Source organism: Mastigoproctus giganteus, chromosome 1 (genome assembly GCF_048544385.1).
Source record: "Mastigoproctus giganteus isolate SK-2022 chromosome 1, ASM4854438v1, whole genome shotgun sequence".
NCBI lineage: Eukaryota > Metazoa > Arthropoda > Arachnida > Uropygi > Thelyphonidae > Mastigoproctus > Mastigoproctus giganteus.
This window is the reverse complement of record NC_143575.1, coordinates 14,092,717-14,119,564: the sequence shown is the minus strand read 5'-3', so window position 1 is coordinate 14,119,564 and position 26,848 is coordinate 14,092,717. Positions and strand designations below refer to the sequence as shown.

The following is a 26,848-nucleotide window of genomic DNA, read 5'->3' as shown; positions in this document are numbered from 1 at the left end:
TTAAGAGATTTTAAGGGGAAATCATGTGCAACTAACCTAGTAAGCTGTTTTGACGCAGCTGCTCATCAGCTGGATGTACGGAACAATATCGACATAGTTTATTTAGATTTTAGCAAGCATTTGACTCATCCTCCAATGAGAGGTTACTGTATAAGCTGGAACATGTCGGAATTACTGGTAAGATTCTAAGATGAATTGCAGGAAGGCTGGGAGATGGAAGGCAGAGGATTGTGATTAATGAATATTCTTCAGATTGGTGTAACGTCAGAAGTGGGATCCCCCAAGGATCTTGGACCACGATAATCTTTCATAAACGACAATAAAGAAGGGATTAAGGGGGGTCGAAATATGCACAAGACATAAAGACTGGGAGATTGTTAATGATCAATCATGAATCATCGATAGGACTCCATGAGCATTTCTGGCTGCCTGTTTGCAGCGCTTCTCCTTCACGATGACTTGAACAGGCTTCAAGAATGGTCAGAGAAGTGGTAGCTACGTTTCAATGGCAGCAAAATGCAAGACTTTCCACTTGGAGAATCGCAACCCTAAAATAGCTTATACATATCGTGGAGCTGAATTAAAAACTGTAGAAGAAAGAGATCTTGGGAGTTATGATATGGGCAGACATGAAGTTCTCTGAGCAGTGCAAACAGGCAGCCTGAAATGCTCGTGGAGTCCTATCGATGATTTATTGAACAATATCCTGTAGAGATAAGAGGCCATAATCCCATTTATAAGGCAATGTAAACCGCATTTGGAATATTACGTTCAAGTATGGAGACAACATCTAGAAAAGAGACATTGAGCTTCTTGAAATGGTCCAAAGACGGAAACTCGCATGGTGAGATCGGCAAAAGGGCAACCATGCGAGGAAAGACTCCGATTATGTGGGCTACAGAGCTTGGCAACGAGGCACCTTCGAGGGCACCTGGTTGAGGTCATTAACCTCATTAATGGGGCCGAGGTCATTAATCTCACAAGCCTCATTAAGGCTTGTGAGATTAATGAAAGGTTAGTAAAATGAATTTAGGAGGAATTTTCATTGTCATCAATATAACCATAATGATATGACTAAATACAGAAGCTCCACCCGTCAAGTTTCCAAAGGATGTCCCCAGAGGTCAGTCCTAGACCCCGTGTTCTGGTCCATGGTCGTGGACGAAATCCTCAACACCAAATCGAGCACTCACAATTGTTAGCATTTGTAGATGACCTATTGCTGCTTGTTCATGCTGATACTCCTGCCTCCCTTGGGGCGTGAAGTAATGCTGCCCTTAGCAAAATCCACAAATGGTTAATCCTTCACACGTTCCATATTTCAACTGAAAAGACCGGAGTAATACTCATCAAAAGAACCCTCAGTCCTACAAGACCTCCCACAGTGAAACTAGGCAATGCCCCATCAAATTGATCTCTCAAATATCCTCGCGTTTCCATAGACGCCAAGCTTTCGTTTTACCCCCACTCGGTTCGCCTCTCTAAAACATTAGAAAATACGCATCAATGAGCGCCAGAATCCCAAGATAGCCCTGACGTAGCCGAGTGGTCAGGAGCGAGAGTGCATAGCACACATTCCTTGAGTGGACCGGAGTTCAAGCCCGTGACTACTAAATACGATAAATATTTGTATTGACGATTTATTGTAAACTCTACTGACTTGGTTGTCGTGCCAGAGTATAAACAGAAAATTAATTTTTTTTTTATGTGACTGGGATCTCAGATGTGCTCTTATGTACAAAGCCGTCCGTCTTCCTTCCAGCCGCGTGCTAACGTGCGGACGTATGGTACCAACGAGCTATCATTCAGAGGAACCAACGCAAGCTGGAATGTACCCAAAGATACTGTACATTCTCCTCACCACCACCACCACCACATGTGCCTGCTGCACTGTTAGTACTGCGGCCCTACAGATCCTTGCTGGATCTTTGCCAGTACATCGCCCGAGGGCTTAGCTACTGTCCTCGAAAATCAATCAAGACCTCTCGAACTCTCTTAAACAGGAGAAAAAGAATATCTCAGCACATTTTATCCAATACTGGCAAAATGAATGAAATCAACCAAGGGAACTGTAACAAAACGTTTTATTCTAAATGTGGTACTCACCTATCCTAAACTTCCCCCATGGTTCTTTCCGGGCTCTATGCCATGTATATAATTACTGGCCAGGGATCACTCAACTCCAAACTTATGAAACTTGGGCTTACAGAAAATCCACTCTGCAGTTGAGGTATACCTGAGGACTGGGAACATGTTCTTTAAATTTGCCATCATTACTATCCTTTTAGATGCGAGATGCTTCAAGCACCATATTCTCTTCCTCGCAGCGAATAATTCTTTTTCGTCACAAACGAAGACGAATACAAAGAACTTTCTGCATTTGCCCAGGCCGAATTTTCATACAGAAGAACAAACCTCAGAAGACTTTAATTCCCTTAACCATACAAACTACTCGTCATTCTGCTGAGTTAACGCCACTTGAAGACTGCCCTGGTTACTGGGCACGGGACCTTTGGCCTTTTCAGCTGTGTACTGTAAAGTGGTTCAGGTGAAGTTGACACCTGTTTTCAAGTGTGGGAGGCCAAATTGGCGCTCTACTTTACAGGGGAGTTGCCGTGCAATCTTTCTACTTTTCCTGTATCTGGGTGGGCTTCCCAGCCCAGGGTGATCCAACTCTTGTGTCCCTCCCTATCTCTCTCCGCTGGAGGAGCCTTCTCTCCTCATCTTCCTAATTCTTACCCACTTTAATTCCCACTCTTTTTTTATTTGGTTTCCATTCAGGAAACTCATGCGACCCTGGCGGAGACTAGCCAATGAAAATGAACTACCTGGCTCACCTCCCAGTGGTGGTGGTGGGCAATGTAGAGTCCTGCTAGCGGCCCTGCAACTAAGCAGCCAGAAACACAACAGAACATTACGAAACTAAATCATAAAAGAGTTTTAGACTAGATCGTAGGAAGTTTTCTTTTAGCCAGCGAGTTTTGATTACCTTGTTCGTCTCAACTACCTGTGGTTGCCTCCTCAGGTAATTGAGACTGACAGTTAGAAGAAATTCAAGAGTCAACTGGACAGTTACCTATATGAGGAGGGAAGTGTAAAATTTTTTTTTTTTTTTTTTGTTTGCCCGGTGCAGCAAAAGTCTGCGGCTTCCTTGCACTATACGGCTGATACTACTATTAATAATAATACTAAAAATTGCAAATCCAGAAGATTAAAAATCTAGTAGCTTAAAAAAAAACAAAAAAAAACTGAAAGTATTTAATGCACAACAATGGGTACAATAGCATTATGTGGAGGAACTAGTCAATGGAGAAATGTAAACGCCATGACACACGCTGTTTCATCAGATGGAAGAACTTAGTAGTACACCAGGAAAGGTTCCGAAAAAGGACTGTACCATCACAACTGTGGTATAGTAGTTTCACTATGGTGTTATTATTAATAAACCACGTTTTTAAGGTATGAGATTCATTAGAATATGTAATTTTGTGGTGCAGGAAATTACACTTTTAAAAGGACAATTTTCTTTATCACAAATCTGGGTGTGTACGACTGAGGGCTCATTTTGGCTCTCAAGATTGAGTTCAGTTTACAGTAAAAGATGAAACAGGGTGCTTCAGCTTGAAGATGCGTATAACATTAAAGGGCTTTTGTGGTAACTATTTACTAATTTCAGTTTAGACCTTATCAATGCCAAAGTTTAAAAGAGAGGTCCGCAAAGGGTCGATTGTGTGCATGAAAATAAAAATATAATTTTCTGGAAAATACCAATGCCAGAAATCCCATTACGTTCCTGATTTGGTTTTTTAAAGTTTACATCAAATATTTATCTGAATACTTTCCTTGTGTGTTTTAATAATAAAGAATATAATTCTATGACCAGAGTATTTTATTTAAAATAGAAAGACATGTGACAGATCGATCTCGTGACCTTTGATTTTTTTAAGTACCTCATACAGAGAGAGAGAGAGAGAGAGGTGATGCTAAGTATGGTGCTCCCCCTGGTTAAAAACATTGTTTTAACCAGGGGGAGCACCATACTTATATTTGCCTCAATATGGAATGGAAAGTTTATTTTTCCTTCTTCTCCATTCTAAGAACCCAAGAAATTACAACAAAACTAGCATAAGTAAACCTGGAGAAGCTAAAACTCTGGTCTCAGTCCAAAGGCAATCCCTTAGGCCCAGTTCGGGCTGGCATCTGAGATCCAAGAACTATTTCTTCTGGCTGCTCCAATCGAACAGACGATTCAAGTATATTGGAGAATTATTTGTTTAACATTTGATTGTGGTGAACCAAAAGTCCAGATCAGATACCATTATATTATTTAAATTTTTCACTCAGAATTGAGTTTTATATTTAAGGGAATTTCTAATTTTGTTGAAAGTTGAGGTCAAGTTTATATTATTTTTTTAAATCTGGTCTGCAAAGTGACAAGAGACCTCGTGATTTAACATATTTCAGCGTTGCATGTACAGGTACTGTTAACGAGAACAGATACTGAAATTGTATTTTAGAAGAATCTTTATTCATTAGAAGAATACAGAGCAGATAGGAGGCACAGGTTTGATGTGGGCGACATCTTACTGCTTTTCCCTTCTATCTACGGATCTACTCTAATATTTTGAATCTGCAATCATGGTTAAGTAAACTGATGCTTTTCAAAAGGCGGAAAACAGTTAACGTAGTGGTTGCATGTCTTGAATGTTGTGACACTGCTAGAATTCTGTGACTGTCGTAGCGTTTGTGATATATATGTGAGGAAGATAAGGCACAAAGTGAGGGTGGAACAACCAATTTGTTTCATTTGGAGATGAAAATGTAGATACGAAAGCTGCACCACCCCAAAAGAAAAAAAAAAAGCAGGGGAAGTACTTTATCGTAAAATCTACTCAGGGCTATTTGAGGTACGCGAAGCTTCTCTTTGCCAACATTCGTTATCTTCAGAAAGTGAGTTTTTAGAAGTGACATATCTGATGACGAAGATTCTGAACATCCGCTTTCAAGACGTCACTCATTATGACTTAAATAGCAGGAGGAAGAGCAGGAAATGCGGGGAAATGGATGCCCATTGCTCGCGTCCACATAGACACGCACGTTTTAATGAGAACATGAAATAGGGAATTGCCAAGAACTGAAGATCTTGACTGGACTAAACTGTCTTCCTAAAATACTAACTTCCTTGAACGTAAAATATTGTATACGCTAAGTATGGTGCTCGTGGATAATCTGAAAAAAATATTACCAGAAATGGTTCTTCCTGAAAAGCAAATTAATTTCAAATAGTCGCGTATTAATCATCATAGTCAGCGATAGTCAAATAATCAGCAATAGCCGTGCATTAATCATCACTTGAATGGTATCAACACTGTCTCTGACAGTGTCAGTACCATTGAAGTTGATCATCGGACCCATTTTACAGTATATTCATTATAAATACAAACTTCATTATAAATATCAGACGATGTATTACACACTCATTCCCAATATTTGGGTAAGAATATCATTATCAAAATAAAAATTATTTTTATAAAAATAATTTTGTTTTAATAAGTCATATTTAAAATTTTTTATAAAAATTTTTAAAACATTTTTTCATACGTGGTCAGTTTGGGAAAGTAAGGTAGGAAACCGACGAGTCTAAGCGACTTGTGAATGGGATGATAGTAAGGAATTCGAGGGTGGGCACCAAAGTTACTTATAATAGCCACGATGGAATGCATATTCAAACAGTATGAATGATATACCAGAAACGGTTCAAAGCTGAAAACGAGGGGAGGGGTTTGCGTTGTTGTTGTAATAGAGTTTTAGGAGCATCGGCAACTGAGGACATATTGCTCCATATATATTGTCTGTAAATTGCGTGTGTTCTGAGGTCGATTTTTTGTTTGCTGGACGAAAAATCCGCGTTTCTGGGAGAAAAAACCATGCTACCTTCCCCTGAGACCGACTAACTCAGTCACGTTGTGAAAAAGCCTTATAAAAATTCTACCAACTGTGCTGCCGCAAGACAAAATGGAAAAGACAAACAAAAATAGGACATAATATTAAAGACATGAATAAATACGAGTAGCAGTAAATAATAAATTGGTATCATATTGAAACATCCAAGAAATGAACAATGAATTGATTGACCTTCTCTTGAATTACTTTTGTCTGGGCCACCCAACTTTCAACTTTCAGCGTTAACACTAAATTTGGCATTCTAATCTAAGTTTTACTTGTGTCTGCCAAATGAGATTGAAAAAACTGAAGTTAGTTTTGGTATTTCAACAGTTCTATCCTTAAACAACACTCAGGCCTTGGAGGCCGGATCTCTAGCAGATAAGGATCCATGTCTCGTTGGGCGATATTAGGGATCTCTCTCTCTCTCTCTCTCTCTCTCTCTCTCTCTCAATGCTTTTGCTATTTAAAATGTACGCTATTCTGCATATCATATTCGTTATGTTCAATGTGTAATTATTCTATCTAGTTCGTATCAAGAGGCTTGTGCCCAAAAATTATAATTCAAAATTTTGATATTAGAGACGGTGGGGAACTTGGCAGATAATGGGCCAGACCTAACATACCTTAATTTCAAAGACGTAATAAATTGTCTTTGAGTAAAATTCTCATTGGTCAGTTGTTTCAAGATAGTGGTACCTGAGCAACTGATCAATGAGAACACTATTCTTCTCATTAAGTATTCTGCGTGTTGGGCCAAGAGGGATTACGTCAGGATTAAAGTTATGGTGAACAGAGTGTAGATTACATACACCCAATTAATACCCCCAAGAGTGATGAAATCATTTACGAGATAAAAATAGAAGACCATTAGAAATTTTTAATTTCTAATGGTTTTCTTAGTGGTTCCTACCGCTGCTCTGCCAATTCTCTTAAAGTAGTTTCTCTAAAACAGTGTAGTAGTTGCCATTTGTCACTCGTTTGGAGAGGTTTGAGTTCGAGCCCCATTAGACCGGAGGAATTTACAAAGGCCTCTTCAATCGAGGCTGTAGTTAGCCGATCTCAGATGGAGGGAGTAGGGTTTTTTTATGAATTATTCCTTAACCTTTCAGCTGGCCTAACACGCAAATTGGCCAGTGAACATACACGATCTAAATGGTTGATGCTCTTAAAATCCAATAACTGGCGAGTGGTAATTTTTTTAATTGGTTATCTGATTATATTTCACGTAGGTTTATATGCAATTAATTATATAAAAAATTAATCTTTCTTAGATAAATTTATTTGGTTAGTTGACAATAACTTAAGCATAAACATCGCTAATGTAAAACGGCTACATTTAAGGATTCGCATGGGCTTAAATCCTCTCGTTACACCGAAATAGTAAACGAAATCAACGATTTATGAACTTTTTAAATAATAACTGTTCTTTTAAAAGTCATCCTAAAACTATATAAATAAGCTTATAACAAAATAGGATTTTAAAAAAGTTTTCATTTATTTTTAGAAATTAATATTTTGTTTGTAGCTCCAAGATTACATTTTACCAACTTCCAAAACTGAGGCTATTCAGTTAACCACAATTAAATTTCCACTCCGTTCTGTGGAGTGATGACTCTCTCGCTACACCCTATTCAGATCAGACAGGAGGCTGTAGTATGGAGGATGCCTGGAGAATGTCCATTGCAGAAGCTCATTATGCTAATAATGAAGTTTCTGAGGAAGTTGTATGAGGTGGAGCTGTTTCTCATGATATGGTCTAGGTTCTTTGTTAGTTTTTCGATTAGGTGAGTCCTGATTTTAATCCCATAGAATACCAACTGGATGAGCTGGAACGTCGGGTCAGGCCACACCAATCACTTCCGTATGGGAAGCTCAACAGATCACTGTTCTTCAGGATGAGGGGGAGGACTCTATTGTTTGTTGGTGGAAGTGTGTCAGAGCGGCCAAAACAGAAGTCCAACTATGGCTGCAATATAACGTCGACCTGTCAGATTACCCTGAGCAAAAACAAGTGAGAACGATTCCTTGCGTTCGAATTTTATTTGTTGAAACACCTCTCTTACCAGTGCCTGATCACACACACACACACACACACACACACACACACACACACACACACACACACACACACACACACACACTCCTTTTGTCATCGCTCCATCTGGACAAAACCTTGACGGTGAAATGTGGTGCAGGGGAGTCGATGCAATTCAAAGTATTAACCTTTAACTACTACAGTGCGGTCTGTCAAACATTTAAATTTTCGTCTTGTGTGGATTTTTCTTAAAGCAACAAGCATTTCAGTACCTGTTTGTGTTCAACAATATTCTCACAACTTTGTAACTTGCCGACACGTTTTGTTTTTATTTTAAATTATGCTTACGGTATGACAGACCACACCGTAGCACTAAGTAACATTATTGAGTTAAATAATAATTAATGTGAAATTATTTTTAAATTTGTAATTCTTTTTATTATTGTATACTCATGAGCCAAAACATTGACCACTGGTCTCCACGAGTGGACGCATCCCACAACCTAGGAGTGACGTTACCGACCGGAACCGCTTATATAGTGACGGCACGGTAGTACATCAGTCGAAGCCCGTGCAACAGAGTAAGGGAAAGACCTGACGGGACAGGGGAATGATTTGCGGCACTAGGACGGCGGGTGACAGCATCACAGCAACCGCTGGCATTATCGGCTCTTCGAGGGTTGCCGTAGTGAATGTGTGGCGAGAATGGTTCGAAGAGAGATACATAGCCACTCAACGTGCTGGGACGAGAGATCACCACCGGTTTATAGCCGAGGTGAACGGCTGTTGGCATGTGCTGTCCAGGACAACAGATGATTCACGATAGTTCAGTTAACGGTACACAACCAGGGCACACAGAGAAACGCTTCCGAGCACACCATCCAGCGGAAAGGCTTATGGAGTAGGCAACCTGTTCATGTGCCTCTGTTGACCGACTGTCATCGACATCTCCTGCAGTGGGGACGGAGCACTGTTCCTCGATTATGGACAGGAAAAAGAGTCGCTTGGTCTGATGAATCAAGATTCCAGCTCCATCATGCCGATGGACGGGTGCGTATTCGACGGCAGGCAGGCATGTTTTCATGGATATCACTGGGTCTCCTCTTACCCATTGAACACACTCTGACAACCAGGTCCTACTTCGACATTGTTTCGGTCCAAGTTTTTCTCTAAATGGTGACCATGTATCCAGATGGCACTGGAATCGTTCAACAAGAACCCCCCCCCCGTGTCGCAAGACCTACATTTGTCTACGTGGATCACGTCTGAGCATTCCCTGGCCGCCAAATTTCCCCGACATCAAAGCATTTGCCAGTCCACGCCAGTGCCTCGCTGAGGGACGTTCTTATGTCCAGGATACCTGAGGACACCTTCCACAGTCTGTTGGATAGAAGCTACGCCAGATGCAAGCGGTTATCAGGGAGAAAGACGGCCCAACACACTATTAGCTAGGTGGTCATAATGTTTTGGCTCGCGAGTGTATTTTTGTTTCTTTTTAAAATTTTTTTTATGTTTTACAAATGGTAATTTGTAAAACATAAAAAAAAATAAAAATGGTAATTTGTAATCTTTTAAATTGAAAAAGATTAAATATTACCAGTAAAATTAAATATCACCAATTTTGGTTACATTTAAAAAAATGTTTAATTTTTTCTTGTTTTATGTTAACACTTGTACACTTGTAATCACTTGAAGGTCTATGATGACAAGTGTTAACTTGTCATCACAGGCCTTCCATTTATTTGGTAAGTTGTTTTAGAATTAGGCACTGAGGCCATGAGGCGTCTGTATATTTGTATAATGTCTGCGAACTGTATTGTATAGTCAGTTTGCCTGTTTTTCTAAAAAAAACCAATTTTTGGAAAATGGGCCATGAAAGTCTCACTCAAGACTGACTACGGTGTAAAAACCCTTATACGTTCTTCCTGTCTCGGAGAAATTTGACCCAAGCCTTTTCCAAGTTATTAACCAATAGCGCCCCCTTGCAATTAGCATAAAGATTATACTCCCTGTGCAAGGTGCGAGGGCCTCACTGACATAAAGTAGCATGCAGTAAAGACCAGACAAGTTTCTTCTTGCATTATGTACATTGGCAATCCTACTTCCGAATAATCTATACTGGAGGGTAATACACAAGAAAACAATCAAATCGTAACGGATATGGTTATATTATTCCATCTATGCAAAAGTTGCCTTGGAAAAGGCCCGGGTTAGAATTCCGTCAATGACATCAAGAACTTATGGGCTTTTTGCACTCCTGAGGTAATCTGTCTCGGGCGAAGATAAGGTGGATGCCGTATTAGGGTTACCCACGAAAAACTTCATCCATCTGTGAATGAAGTTGTTCGCAGGTATCCCTAACAATGGCAAATTTTTCAGCAAAGATTAGTCAAGCCTTGAGTGGGATTATCCTATATACTGATGATGATGATGATGAAAAGTTTGTATAGATGAATAGGAACTGATTATTGGCAGGTGCTCTATGCTCATTTTCTGTTTCCATTTATACAATTAAATTAATCATCATTCCTACCAGTGCCCTCGTGGGTGGCACAGTTGGTGGAATCGCCGTCCTCCCAACAGCGAGTGGAAAAGATGTGAGTTCGTGTCCCGTCGATGACGGGAGGAACTTTTATGGACCTTTTCCCAAACATGGCTGAGTTAGTCGGCCTCAGACGTGTGTAGCACTGTTTTTCTCCCGGAAACTCGAGTTTTTCGTCCAGAAAAACATAAAATCCACCACAGAACACGCAATTTACAGACAGTATACACGGAACAATATGGCCTTAGTCGCTGATGCTCCTAAAATGCAACAACTACAGTTCCTACCAGCACTTAGGTAGCTACACATTCTACACAAAAAGTATGGTTTATTCATTTAATAGCTTTAGAATGGTGGGGCGTAGGATCATGTTATTTAATAAGTCTTTATATGTTATATTGTTCACTGGCTGATTACTTCATAGTTTATGAACCCCATTTTTAAAGATTTACTTTTGTCTTCTTTCACAGCGCATCTCTTCTCTATTACCGGCTCAATCGTAATCCGCACTAGGGTAAGCTTATTTTTATTTCTCACTATATCTCTAAGGAATGTGACAGTGTAGTGGTTTTACCACTTGTCACTCGATTGGGTGACAAGCCAGACCTCGTCTTGAAGCTAGACGAGGTCTGGCTTCAAGGCCCGTCGACGATCAGAGGAATTTCCAGTCTTCTTCAGTCGTAGTTAGTTGATCTCGGGCAGTGGGGGGTAGGATCTTTTACCCAGTGTGTTATTCCAGGTGTTTTAGCCTGTACCAGTGTACCACACCAAATCGGTCCGTGCACATACGCACTTCCACACACAATATACATATATGGATATGAGTTACGGCCGGGGATCGTTAAAATAATAATAATTATTATCGTTAAGGAATTTTGTCTTTCTGCGAATCACCCAATAATAAATGCTCCTAAAAGTTGTAAAATGATTTTTCCATTCTGATATTAATATTTGTTATTTGAGATTAAAAGAGCGTCGTGTCTATAAGAGATAATGCTAATTAAAATAGCAGATCTTTCATTTTCGTTTTAAAAGTTGGCTAAGTAATTGGACTAATCAGTCTACTTTCCAATTCATTGAAATACAGGCTACCAATCTCGCTTCAAAATGGCAGCTCGAAATAAAAAAATAATTCCTGCAGAATGTTCTAACTCCCCCCATGTAGCGTAAATCGTGCTTGGATTGGACTGTAAACAGAAGTTCAAAATGGTTGGACGGTGCTCATAATGTGAGTCACGACCTCTTGTGGCATGAGGACTATTTGCGATAAAAATGCTGCTGGAAGAATATCCCAAGACCTAAAAATAAAAATATCCTCTGATATACTTGCATACAAGCATATTGTAAATTCGGGCTGAATCTGACTTACAATTCATAAGGTTTAGTATACAGTGTGCGCAAAATATAATCGTGTATCATGAAATAGGTTTAAAATATTGCTTCATTTCATAGCACATTTTAAACTTCTGAATTTGTTTAGGTGGCCACGTAATAAAACCAAACTATTAATAGGCCACCCAAATATTTAATTTCATATGCCGTGCTATGTGTCTGTTAATTGCGTGTGTTTTATAGTCGATTTTGCTCGACTAAAAACCCCATTTTCTGTGGGGAAAAACCTTGCTATCTAAGCTGGAGACCGACTAACTCAGCCACGGAGTGAAAAGAGCCTATTAAAATTCCTCTCGTCATCGACGGGATTCAAACCCGGGTCTTTTCCACCCGGTGTGGAGAGGACGGTGACGATACTACTGTGCTACCAGCGCAAGACTTGGTGGCCACCTAATGCATATCTAAAAGAAGTTAAGCATAAATTTACATTCCAACACTTTTTTTGGAAGGTAGTGTAGTTGTATTGACTTTTCACTTTCTACCGCCAATTAGTAGCCACAATTTTATTCTTTTTTTTTTTTCTTTCTTTTTGTGTATTGTGAGTAAGTTTATCTGAACGACAAACACAGTGGGGAAAAAAAAAAAAAAAAAAAAAAAGAATCATTTTACAAGGAATAAATCTTTATTCCTGCGGTTTCGCACTTTGGACAATAACAGATCACACATAATATCAACTTGAGATTGTTCACCAGCTTCTGACAGTATTAAGTTATCAGCAGTATTAAATTATATTTCTGTCAATTACAAATAGATGGAGCCACTATAACTATCTCACTGGACGAGCCACCATAGATCAGACATGTTACATCGGAATCGCAGTGAAATGTGTGTCGCGTTGGCTGCTCTTCATTGTAAGAGAGCAATATGTGCGTGGGAGTTAAAAAGAGAGAGCGAGAGGATAAATAAGAAAGCAGAAAAGAAAACAAAGTGCAAGGGAAGGAGTAATGGTAGCTGACCAGCTACCGGAATTGACGCATTCATTTAAAAAAAAATTTAAACATTGTTCGAACTGCGTCAAAACTGTAGAAATGAAAATTTATATCACTTGATGGGCAATGCGTCTTGGTGAAAGAAAATTAGTCGCTCTCCACCAATGACAAACGTGGACAGAAATTGGGCACACAAATCAAAAGTCTTCTTCTTCTTTGTTTCCCTTGTATAAAATCTTGGCAATCACATATAAGTTCTCGATGTGCATTTTTTTTTTTTTTTTTTTAATTTATTTCGGACGTGGTTCTCTGAGCAGTGCGCCTTTGTCAGTGGAATAAAACAGGACGTTTTCTGCTTGTATTTGACACTTTGAAATCTTGTTCTTGATTTGGAGTCCATTCACTTTAGTTACAATAATGCTCCTCTTTCGTGTACCGGCACATTTCGCATTGAACTTTGCAGCACCACACAAACTTACAATGACATTTCTCCTCCACTTCCCTCATCACTGTCACGTAGCCTCTGCCACAACACAGTAATCGACAACCGTCCATTCCATAACTGGTGTTGTTGCAAAGGCGCGATTTTGTTCCGATAACTCCGATTCTGAAAGAAAGCAAGGAAAGAGGCAGTTAATAGCACGTAATACACCGTACAGAAATCAAACATGACATTTTTCATAATACGCTCTCATAAATATTTGCATAATGCGCGTCAGAATATTTTTCTTTTAATACACCTAGAAAAATAAAGAAGAGCTAACTTTAGACTCTAAAAAGAAAAATTTCAGCTTATGCGACCTATGGCTTCAGAACCGCTTTTCATGTCTCGTAAGTATTTCATTTCGACACTGACTCTGAAGAAATCATTCATTCATGCAGCAGAAGTGCTTTAAGTTTGTTCCTGTTGATAAGTTTACTTTTTAAAATTAAGATAGAAGTGTTAAACTTACAAAAAAGTTTTAGAAAATCTCAAAACCATTTAAAATGTTGCTGAAAAACGGATCTGATGAAAATTAGATCTGTTTATTAAATTAAGATTTACATATTTAGAAATATGACAATGAGTTGAGGCGAGAGCAGAAATTTAGAACAGCGCAATTTCACTTTTCACTAATCTATTAACGATCAAATCTCCACGTGTCCACTATATTTTCTAATAAGCAGTGAGGGGCATCGTGTTCTCCACAGCTACCTTTAAAATTTCCGATGGAATGTTTACTACCCCTCAATGGACTGTATCCTTCGGATATGAATGAGATGAAAGAAAATCTCTGTAAACACGCTGTTTCAGATATCCCCAACCAAAATTATGCAGTAGTTAGGTCGCGCGATCTTGCAGGCCAAGGTTGTGAAAAATGGCGAAAAATAATTCGCTTTTCTTTGAAGATTTCTCGTAGAGGCTGTTTGATATTATTGTTAATATAGGACGTGCAGATGGTGTTACAATTCTGCGCAAAAGTGTTTCCATATAAATCGCATTCATTAATCTCTGGAATAATTTTGATCCACAATAGACTAAGATATCATGTGCCGTTAATTGTGCATGTCTTAAAATGCCTTCAGTTAACGGTTTCAAAGAAAAAAGGCCCAATAATAGCGTGTGCCGTAAATCCACACGTACTGTAATCCAAATCGTAACTTTTAATTGGTGGAATGATTCCAAAACATACAAATGAGGGTTTTTTTCCTCTAGCCGAATGACCATTTTGTATCCTGCACAACAGTGTCAATCATCCACTGGGCGTAATCATGATGATAGTCTAGTGATGTGAGTCCATGCATATGTTTGATTTTATACGAAAATAAGTGGAAGTCTACTTTTAAGATTTACGTACAGGGAATACCAATCAAACGAGATATAGGGCGAGCACTATGTAATCTCAACGAATTTGATTGGCCACTTCACCACAATATTTAACGCGGTTTTTCTCAAAGAAGGAGGTCTTGATACATTTTTCTGCATTTGCTCTAAGGTCTAAGAGATACAGTTATACCGTAACTGCCAATTTCTGACTCAAAAAGCTGGAGATCAGGCATTTGTAAGCAGGAAGAGAACAGGAGGTTTTTGGACCAAAACAGGAATAAAACTGGACAAGAGAGTTTTCGGGAAAAAAAAAAAAAATTTTTTTAAAGCTCGCCCTGAACTAGAAATTAAATTTCACTGTAAAAATATACATTTTATATTAAAATACAGCCATAGCATTTTTTACCAGCAAAACATACTTTTAACCATTAGCTTACCTAACATTTTTCTGTTAAGCATTTTGAATTTGATTGCTTCAAGAAAGATATTGTTGCAGACTGTCCTCCTTGCAGACTGCTGTACAAATTGGAGCAGTGTGGCATTAAGGGCAAGTTGCTGCTATGGATAAAGGGACAGTTGAGTGGAAGAAGACAGAGAGTGGTAATCAACGGACACTACTGTTCGTAGACTAATGTTATTAGTGGAGTACTCCAGGGTTCAGTGTTGGGCACATTGTTGTTTCCTATATTTATCAGTGATATTGATGAAGGTATATTAGGCTTAATGTTCAAGTTTGCAAATGCTACAGGGTTGTTGATGACAATAATGACAGTATGCTATTGCAACAGGATCTAGAAAAGTTAGGGAGATGGGCTGAGAACTGGCAACTGAAGTTTAACATTGAGAAATGCAAGGTACAGCATATGGGTAGCAGTAACCCTAGAGTAACATACCAACTATGTGGTGTTACACTGAGGGTAGTGGAGAATGAAAGGGACCTTGGGGTAATTGTGCAGTCAGCTATGAAGTTTTCTGAGCAGTGCACACAGGCTGCCAGAGTAGGTCATGGGATCTTGTCAACGATATACAGGAATTTTGCGAGCAGGGATAAGGGGTGATTATCCCCTCGTATAAGGCAATGGCCAGGCCACAACGTGAGTACTGCGTACAGGTCTGGAGGCCTCATTTTAGGAAGGATGTGGAGCTGCTGGAACGAGTACAGAGAAGAGCAAAGATATTGATGTGCGGAACACGGGGGTGCTCTTACCAAGAAAGGCTTCAGTTTTGCAAATTGCAGCGTCTGGACATTAGGCACCTGCGAGGTGATCTGATTGAGGTTGATCTGTTTAAGGCATCGAATGGATTGAGCGAGCTCAATGCTGATAGGATTCTTCCCTTTGCTCAGACTACACACGCCAAGGGACACAAATTCAAACTGAAGCAGAACAATGGCAGAACAGATGTGCGGAGGTTTGCCTTTAGCCAGAGGGCGATTGATTGCTGGAACAAACTTCCATCTGATGCTGTGGAAGTTGATAGCTTAAATAAATTCCAAGAAGAACTAGAGACACTATTGGAGGGAATGAATATGTGAAATTGGAGGTATCTTTCTTTGCTGATGCTGTATAAGCTTGCTTTCTTGCATCATTTGCCACTGCTAATGCTAATACTAATGCTCTTCAACGAAGTCGATCAAAATTTTGCTCAATTGATGAACAAAGGAAGCTGCCAGGAGCATTTACTTCAGCAGAAAGAGAGCATCCGAAACTCAGTTTTTGGTTTACTAACCTGGGAGAATATTCTCTCATACTCAGCATTGCAATAATTTGTTATATTTCAAATTTCCTTATGCAAATTATCAATTTCCCAGCCAACGACCACCATACATCAATTCTTTCTTCTTTCATAATAGTCTGTTCGGTTCTGTCACTGTAACTGTCAGAAGTAATACTACAAAACAATTTCTTCATCTGTTTATTTATCTTAAACGGCAGAAATCAGTACTTGAAACCTGTCCACAATTTTTTTAAATTTGAAATTGATGAAATTTGTGCTACTCAGGCATTTTTAAGAACGTCACTTTGTCCCAGGTGATGCTCAAATCCTTATGCTGGGTGACTTTTTTATCTGAGGAGCTCCCTATGTTCATATTTCTCTTCCTGGTGATAGAAAGTTGGGAATTTTCTCTTTGTTAATGGAGAGCCCAATTGCATGGAGGTAATTATCCAGTTCATGTAGCTGTCGGTTGGAGCTCACAGTGGTAGACTGGGGCATTTTGTAACAATAAAGAACTTTAAATAATCGGCGTACGTGGTAAAGGTAACATGATTTGCGAGGAAGGATTCTAAAGACCGGCGAACAGGGCGGCAGAGAGAGAACACTCCCTTGGGGGAGCCCACTGGAGCAGGCAATTAGGTGATGATGGTTCTGATTTCTCATCCGTAGGATATTGGACTGAAGGAGCTCCTTAAGAAGATCTAATAGGTAGCTAGAGATTTTGAAGTAATCGCATGGTATGGCACATAATGCAGGGATGTACAGGTTGTCGAAACCGGCTTGATGTCGAGGAACGCAATATCAAGTTGCTCTTTGTTGCTTAAGGTATGTTCTATTCTGAAAAGTGTGTCCATGAGGTCGGTGATAGTGGATCGTTCAGGTAGTATACTATGGAGGTATTGAGGGTTGTGGCTAAACATATGATGGGTGAGAGCAGGAAGTATGGCTCTTTTCATGATTTTGAGAAAGGTGCATCCTACAGAAATTGGTCAGTAATCGTTGGGCGATTTTGGGTTAGACTTTTTTGGGACAGGAGAAACATAGTATGTTCCAGATGGTAGGGTATGCTCCTGTTTCGAGGATGGAGTTGTATACGTAAAGCAGGAGGTCGATGATATAAGTACTACATAATTTATTCATAAAAGCAGGGACTCCATCCGAGCCAGTGGTGGACTTGTTGGGAAGCATGTTGATGACCTCAATAACGCGTTACTTTGAAATGGCTATTTTATCCAGTGATGTTTGGTTTGGTGGTGGATTAACCCGTATAAAGGAGATGGGAGCAGGCAGGGGCTTAGTTTAGAGCAACTTAGTCCACGGGAGGGAGACGTCAATAGTCATGGGGGACTGTTGGTGTAGATTCTTTTTCTACGTTCCGTTCTATGGGCAAGCCATCGTTCTGTGCTATTCTCCGTATACGTAGGAAATGTGCCCGATGTTTTTTTATAGAGCTGATAGTGAGCTAGATCTCGTGTCCTTTGCCATTTTCGGTATAGTTTCTGTTTCATGATGAAGGCACGTTTCGCGTCGCTGGTGAACCAGTTGTTGTTGTTGCTGTAATAGGGTTTTAGGAGCATCAGCAACTAAGGCCATATTGCTCCGCGTATGTACTGTCTGTAAATTGCGTGTGTTCTGCGGTTGATTTTCTGTTTGATGGACGAAAAAGAAGAAAAACAAAGAACCCCACCCCAACCACCACTACGCCGTTAAGCAATCTTGGAACTTATTTTCGATGGTTTTGCGAAAACGGATATAGCGTGAAAGTAAAAATGCGCGTTAACTCGTTTCCTGAGTCCCACGAATTCGATAATGTGACTGCGAATTCAGTAGCAAAAGTTAAATGTTCAATGCATCACTTATTATTGCATGCGCATGTGCATATGCTGTTTTTGGTGGCGAAATAAATGAAAGTAAATAATAATATTAAGTAAAAATGGAAAGTGAAATAAAGAAAAATAAATGAAAAAGAAGTGGAAAACAGAAAAAAATTAAATGAAAACTTAAAAGATAGTCAGACTATTTAACAAGGTGGTCTTACGTTTCATTTCTGTAACAGTAGTCGGGTGAATCTTCCAGATACACTAGATCTTTCTTGCTTGGTCTCTTGATGTTTCGCTTCGTTGGCCTCAGTTTAGTTTTTTTCCTCCTTTCAATAGCCTTCACTGGTGTAGCCCCATCGAATTTTCCTGTAAGCAGGTCGCCAATGGCACGAAAAGATTTAAGACGACGCCAACACACGCGGACAGCGCAGGACCCGGAAACACCATGACATTTGCACACTAACTCCATACTGGCACGTAAAGTCTGTAAAATAAAGAAAAACGGATTACTTTCCCCTTCCTATCATACCTAGCACTTTCTTTGAGTACCGTAACCCGTTCTGCTTATATAATGGATGTCTCACAATAACTGAGAGAGATTTTTTGACACTTACATTAAACACATATTTTGAGGACGATGTCATAGAATTCTGTGACATCGTCCTCAAAATGAGGATCAATGAGGATTCTGTTCATTGTGAGCAGTAATGTGAACAGTGTATATACGAAGGGCTTTCAAAACTCTCGGGGCCTAAACTAACTGGGAAATGATGAGGCTCACCGGCTGCTCGGATAGATAGCCATCGAATAGTATCCTTCACACTGTATACACTGATTTCATCGCTTCTGTAACTCTTCTGGAAGCAGTGTTGAATCCAGAGGGGGGTGACTTTCATCCCCGGTGAAAAAATAGTATTTTATATTTTATAAAACACGAATTAAATTTATGTCAAATAAACATAACATGAAAAATCACATCAACTAATGTGCTACTTGTTAGGTGGTACACGGCGAAAATAAATCACTAAAATACAAAAGACACGAAATTTTCAAAATAATTAAATGGGCAATATTTCTGGCTGCACAAAGTGTAACTAAACGCCACTATTTCAAGTGTCCGCATTTTGATTTTATGGTTTTCAGGTTCGTTTTATTTTCACACAAACCATCTATTGATAGTGTTTCATACAGTCTACTTATGACTAATTCTTTGTTTGTATATCGCAAACAAGATTGCAGGCCGCGAATAGGTTCGCCTGAATTGGTTCCTGACAAATGCTATTTAATTGTAATTATAAATTGTCCCGCGGCTTTGGGGAATCTGCAGCCACTAATTCGATCGTCAGCAGTTTCGCTTTATGGTTTTAACATTCCTTTTTTTTGTTTTTTTTCAAAGCAAGTGAAGTGTCTGCTTGTGGTTATTCTTCCTTTGTATACCGCAAACGAGATGGTTTGGTCGCATACATTTTATAACCTTTTTATTATACAGTATATGCATCTGTAATGTAATATTGCAAGATTGCAGATAGGCTGAGGGCCCGAATGAGTTATCGGAAAAATTAATAAATGATTGATACACATGCAAAGAAAAAGCAAAGAATAACATTATTACAATACAGTATTCGCATGTTTGATTATAATTTGTATATTTTATTTATTTATTATTTATTTTTTTTGCAAATTTTAATCGGTGATTTTCATATTAAACTGTGATTATTGTTAGTAATGTGGTTTTTGTGAACTGACTATTAGTATTTAGATGTTAAATAATAAATATTTCCTTTTGTTTCCTATTTTATTTTCTCATATTCTCTTGTTATAACATTCATAAATATTCATATGCATAATCTGTATATTTATGCATATTGCGCATAAATTTAAATATACAGATTTGTTTGTAACATATACATATGTTGTAAATATTAAATAATAATAATAAATATATAACATGTACCCCCCCCCCCCGAAGTTTACATTCTTCACCCCTCCAGTACAAACGCTCTCGATTCAACACTGTCTGGGAGCATTTGTGATAACCCTCTTTTTTTTTTAATACCCCTGTTGCGTTGTGAATAACTTCTTCAGTTGTAGTGAATCTCTGACCTTTCAAGGGGGCTTTAATTAGTTCAGTATGCGTATGAGGGGACACAGTAGTGGAGTACTTCGCAAGAAATTTTTGAGTGAAAAATGCCGATGTGCAGAGGTATTATTATGATGCAGGTGCCAATTCTCTGAAGTCCCCTGTTTCTTTGAACAGTAACGAACTTAGCCATAGGAATACTGGAATACTACAAAACAGCCATAGAACTGTTTTGTAGTATTCCAGATTCAATGTTTAACCATATGGACTAAGTCATAATGAACAATGCCCTGTGAATCAAAAAATATGATAAACATGATCTTCACATTTCATACATATGTCTTGCTGTTTTTGGGCCTTGGAAAAGAGGGAATCTTCCATTGAAAGGAACAGGCCTTTGTTTCCGGGTCGTAACCCACGATTCGCCACCAGTAAAGATGGAAGAAAAAAGTGTAAGTCAGAATCAGCAGAATGCCAAATTATAGAGCATGCCAATTAAGAAATGAATAAGAAATAATAATTTCATTAGCAACTTTGCGGATAGTTAAACGTCGATCACTCCTGATCACAACAAGAACAATTGAACCATTGGTTTTTGAAGTTGGAAGGCGACCGGAGCGAGGATCATCTTCGAAGAACGAGCATCCCTCTTCAAACTTTGAGTGAATTGACGTGGTGCATTACGGCCTAAGCTGCCGATACGCCATGAGAAATCAGAGAACCAACTAAACAACTAACCAATCAGCCAACCAAACTTTAAACTTTGCGAGCCATTAAAAAATCTTCGAAAGATACATAGGATATTCTCCGAAAGCTGTTTTTATCTTTTGGGGTATCTGTTGGATTTTAAACAAAATTTGATACAAATTGCTGCTCAGTAAAATCACTCAATTTGAAAATTCCACGAGAGGTATACGAGTAGAATACATTCTAATCAACAGGCGCTAATTCTGACTGATTGACTTCAAATAAACGGGCGATTCATTCGTTACTATGTCTAGATGAGTCACCGAACATGTTGCGAAAAGTCGTAACTCGCTACGACGCCGCAATTTGTTCACCACTACAGCAAGCGGAAGGGAATTTTAAAAAGATCTCATCAATATTATAGAACAGATGCAAATAATTTATGCGCAGGAAATCGCTCTGTTATTCTGGAAAAGTCTTTATATATAGAAACACAGTAATCAGATTTGTTATTTAAAGACATTTCACAGTACGTACTAAAAGCCACTTTTATGCACAGCGGCAGAATTGGAAAATCGACTCCGTTGGGTATGGGTTAGGTGCGAAAACGAAACTGCCACTCTCCAGGAATTTAGTCTATACGGAATTTTAAGATGATTTCCCATAAAACCGATTTTCCAGCAGCCCTTCCTCCTCCATATTGGGGTACAGTATCTGTCGATATCAACTTTAAAGGATAAACGTTCATCGACATGCATGCCATGTACTATGCGAACTTATAAAATAAGTTCATCTCTCTTGGAAACAGTTCTACCCGATCAGTAATGCAAGAGTTCTAAAAGCAGCATGTCCATCAATAGCCAAATGAAGCCAATCGGCGATTCATATATATATATCAGCTACGTTGTGAAAAAGGCCCGTAAAAATTCCTCCCATCATCGGCGGGACTCGAACTTAGGTCTTTTACACTCGGTGTGGGGAGGACGGCGATCCTGCCAACTGTGCTACCCACGGAGACCTGACCAAAACGAATAGGTATTTTGCATCTCCATTCAAAAATGAGGAATTCTTTGGTGAAGTGGATGCTAGAAGTTTATCAAACTCTAATAGGGAACTAAATTATTTTGTAATGACTGAGAAAAAAGTGGAAGAGGAACTGTTGAAGTTAAATATAAAAAAAGCACCTGGGTGGATGGGATCTATCCAGTTATATTAAGGGTATTAGCAAAGGAAATAAGCAAACCCTTGGCATAATTATAAGAGCATCTTTGGATTCAGGGGAAGTCCCAAGTTCCCACAGACTGGAGATGTGAGAATTTATCCCCAATTCACAAAGGGGGGAGGATCAAAGGGTAACACTAGCAATTACAGACCTGTAAGCTTAACTTTCTGTTATAGGGAAAATAATAGTCACTGGTTAAAGAAGTAATGCAGAACCATCTAGACAGGAGTGAGTGCAGTTATACTTCAGACACAATATAGGTTTGTGAGGAGACAGCTTATCTGACCAAATTGATTGGATACTATGATGCAGTCACAGAGGAACTGGATGCAAAAAATAATTTTGATATCGTATCGTTGGATTTCAGGAAAGCCTTTGATACTGCTGCGCATAAAAAGACTGCCGTGAAAATTGGAGGAGTGTGGTATCAAGGGCAAATTACTGCTATTGATAAAGGGATAGTTGAGTGGGAGAAGACAAAGAGCGGTTTTATCAAAGGACACAGATCTTCATGGACTAACGTTATTAGTAGAGTCCCTCAGGGTTCGGTGCTGGGCCCATTGTTGTTTTTTATATTTATTAATGATATTGATGAAGGCATCAGGCTTAATGTTGAAGTCTGCAGATGTTAGAAAGTTGGCAGGGTGGTTAATGACAGTAATGACGGAATGTTACTGCAACAGGATCTAGAAAAATTAAGTAAAATGGGCTGAGAAATGGTAATTGAAGTTTAACATGGAAATATTTAAAGTACTGCTTATCGGCAGCAGTAATCTCAGAAAACGTATCACCTGTGTGCCACTACACTTAGGATAGTGGAAAACGAAAAAGACCTGGTAGTAGAAGTTCAGTCAAATATGAATTTCTCTGAACAATGCAGAGAGGCGGCCAGGAGAGCTCGTGTGGTTTTGTCAACGATACACAGGAATTTTGCTAGCAGTGATAAGGAAGTGACTGCTCCATTGCATGGTTCGACAACACCTTGAGTACTGCATGCAGGTGTGAAGGCCTCATTTTAGGTAGGATGCAGAGTTCCTGGAACGTGTACAGAGATTGCTGAGGGGAAAAAAGGATGTCTTACCAAGAAAGGCTTCAGTTCTGTAAATTGCAAAGTCTGGAGATTAAGCACCTATGAGGTGATCTGAATGATGTGTTTATGACTTTGAATGGATTGAGCAAGCTCAATGCTGATGGGATTCTTCCTCTTGCTCAGACTACTTACATGAGGGGCATAAATTCAAACTTTTCAACCTCCATCCCATGAACGGTAGTAAATACCATAGGTTATACTTCAGATGAAAAGCCCAGACCTTTCGTGTTTGGGGTTTTCATAAAAAAAAAAAAATAAAAATAAGGTCCTGAAAGGAATTAATAAAATGAACACGGGAAGTATATGTATTTTCAGTGGTAGGCGAAACAAGAAGCAAGGTTCAGAAATATATTTTTGGGAGTAACAGAAAGCTGGATCTCATAGAGTTTACCTTCGGGTAGTGTGTTATAGATCACTGGAATACACTGTGTCACGGTAGTCCAGGCGGCGAACTTAGAGAAGTGAAATGGAGAGCCACTTTTTGGTGACGGATAGGTATAAGTGGATGAGAATTGCTTTTTTCTTTTTTTGGCAGATGCAGAAAAAAGCTCACTCCCTTGCATCATTTAGCCATTGTAATATTAATACTACCTCTAAGTTTGGACAATACAGTAATAAAAATAAAATCTTTATATATAGAAATCATAAAGATTTATATATACAGTAATAAACAAGTTTATTATATACAGTAATAAACAAGTTTGGGTTGTAAAAATTTTCACAGAATCAAAAAACATTGTTAATAAAAGTTGTGGAACTCGATGAGAGAAACGTTTTCTGTTATGTAAAATTTATATTTCTCTACTGAGGTAATGACCGCAGTTTGCAACATTGTATGATATACGCGTATCACTTTCCATTCTACTTTCTCGTGAAAAGGGGGATGCAATGCATGCAATGAAATGCTAGAAACTAACTCCCCTAATGGCCGCTGGAAAATTACCTTCACCTACTTCCTTGTACACTCAAGTATAAAATGACATGTCAAGGACATCCGTTGCCAACTGTTTTTCTAGAAACTAAACATGGAATAAACATCTATTGATGTTACACAGGAACAAATATAGCAACATGATATTTTGACATACAGGGTATTTTGATTAAAAGGCATCGAGGTCTATTCCGTTTATTTTTAGGTGTAGACTATAGACATTTGGATCTTTTGTTATATTTGGACACAAATTTTTGAATATAATATTAAAATTGGACAAAGTATTACCGTTTGGATTTTAGGATTTCTAAATTTAAATTTTGCTGGGTCGACTGTATTTTTTCCCCCTCAATTAAAAGATGTTCTGAAACAAGCGTAAATACATTTTATTTGAAGAAAAAACAGGACTCAACGGTTGTAATTATTAGTTTTTATTATTATTTTTTTTTAAATTTTTTATTTTACTTCAATTTTAACAGATTCCAAAATTTCAGCCGAATTATCACAAAATGGGGGGGGGGGAAGGTCAGGGGTAATCTACACGATGGCGGTATACGCGGTGGCCTGTTCTGCCAGTCAGCGTGCAATGGTTCCACGGGTGATGGGGTGACAGCCAGCTGATGTCGCAACTTGCTGGATTGTAGCCATGATGGCTGTCAGCGCGGTGTAAGCCTGTCGACGGATAAGACGATCCGTTCTCCCGTCCTCTCTCGTGCTCCAGTACCCATTCGTACCTTCCCGCAGCTGCCAACATTTGTGCAATCTGGTATTGTGACCGGCCACACGTCCGCTACACGACGAATGCCTATGTAGATCTTGGATGTCTATAATCAGTCCTCTGTCGAAGTCGCTCATATTGGTGTCGAACGTGACGTCTCAGCATTCTCTAAAATCTTGCACTCTGAAGTCGGTTCCTGCGAAAGAGAAGCCTCTTAACTGTGTCACACACACGTTGCTTTGAACTCCATGATCGTTACGTTCCTTTTTATATCAGCCGAAGTTTTTTCCAGATTGGTCCGGTATTTTAATGATTTGTATATCTTGGCGCAACCCATCCGCCTGCTGATTTGCATACAATTTAGATCATTCCTTCTGAGAGCTGCAATTTCAATGTCACAGAGTGTATATATCGTTTCCCAAACAAATTTGCGGAATAACTTAAATTACAGACAGCTGCAATCGATAAAATTTACAGCGGTCTGCATAAATAGGATACCCAATATTTTGCCAATGAAACATGCCACTAATATAATATTAACTGCATAATCATAATACTCTGAATTACAGCCAGGAAGGTTTCTAGTTACTATTACTATAATAATTAAGAACAAATAGCAAAGATTCTTTATATATAAGTAAAATAAGGTCACTAAAAGACATCTTTCTCCATATACTGGGTACAAGACACCCTTCTTACTTTTTTCGTATTGGTTTAAGATGTTCCATCAATTTAAATGAAAATTAATAACGAAAATGTCGAACAAATTTTTTTCGAAAGATTTTATAGTAATATTTTGATGTTTTAAAAGCCATTAAAATATTCTTGATTTTTTTTGTTTCTTCCCCCTGCTGTTTTCTCTTCTACACTCAACATAATAAAAGATTGTATAATCTTCATGAAGCCACTTTAACAAATATCCATTCAGATTTTAAAAAATTGTCTAAAAACAGTGTCTTAGTCCGATGAGGATAGCTCAATATTCTCTTCTCGATTTTTATTTTTTATTTTTTATGATTTTCTTTTTCTTAGTCTCAACATTTTTATTTTTCTGATGTCTAGATACGGCACACAGAACTTGTTAGTCCTATTCTATTCTTGTTTGACATGAGTTTAGGTAGAGATGAAATTTTCATTAAAATTTTTGTTAGATGCTTAGAATTTATCGGCGATTCTACTGCAGAGTTGACTCTCCAATGAATCTACCATCGTTTCTTCCTGAATTTTTGTCGAAATGAATTGATCTGAGTTCAATGGAGTTGATTTCGGTGACGCCTGCGTCTTTATTTAGGTTTACTTCAAATACAAGTTCTGCGATGCATCCTGAATGAGGTCCATATGGGAATGATCACCTGATTTTGAAATTAGATGTAACGCTACTTGTAGTAGTACAGACTCTGGCCAAAAAAATACGAACTTTGTATTAAGATGGTCACAGACAGAAGAAATGCGAATAAATATAAATAGATGCAAAGAAAACTGTGAAGTGGGGTGACGTGGTGTGCAAAAAAAAAAAACGTTCTTGTTGGTACTGCGCCACGACCACCAGGTCAGTGGAGTTTACAATAAATCAATCAATACAAATGTTAATCGTATTTAGCAGACACTGGCTTGAACCCCGGTCCACTCAATGAACGTGTGCTACTTCACTCGCGCTCTTGACCACTCGGCTACGTCAAGCCTAAAGACTACCCACCCTGCTCACTGCAGTAATCTGAAGCCAGAATGGATAAAACTTGTGATCTACCAGACCACAAGATCTTATCGTGGGTGCACGTTTAGCAGGAGCCACGATTAAAGAATCGAAAGACATAACTGATTTCTCAAAAGCATCCATCTCAAAAGTTTTTAATGACTGGAAAGCAAGCGGTTCATCCACATCTCAAAAGCGTAAATGTGGCAGAAAAATAACATTTTAAGAACTAAGCAGTCG

The 26,848-nt window shown here is 38.8% G+C and overlaps 1 protein-coding gene across 1 annotated transcript in view; it reads right to left on the bottom strand.

Annotated features, from left to right (window-relative positions):
* Window positions 1-12,621: 12,621 nt before the first annotated feature.
* LOC150090566 (protein Wnt-2b-like) overlaps window positions 12,622-26,848 on the bottom strand; it is a 167,723-nt gene continuing 153,496 nt past the window's right edge. Inside the window, exons 4-5 of the mRNA XM_090378764.1 lie at window positions 18,406-18,671; window positions 12,622-13,451 (exon numbers count right to left, since the gene is read on the bottom strand). Coding sequence (XP_090234890.1) covers window positions 13,250-13,451; window positions 18,406-18,671 — 468 coding nt within the window. The 3' untranslated portion in view covers window positions 12,622-13,249. The remainder of the gene's footprint in view (window positions 13,452-18,405; window positions 18,672-26,848) is intronic.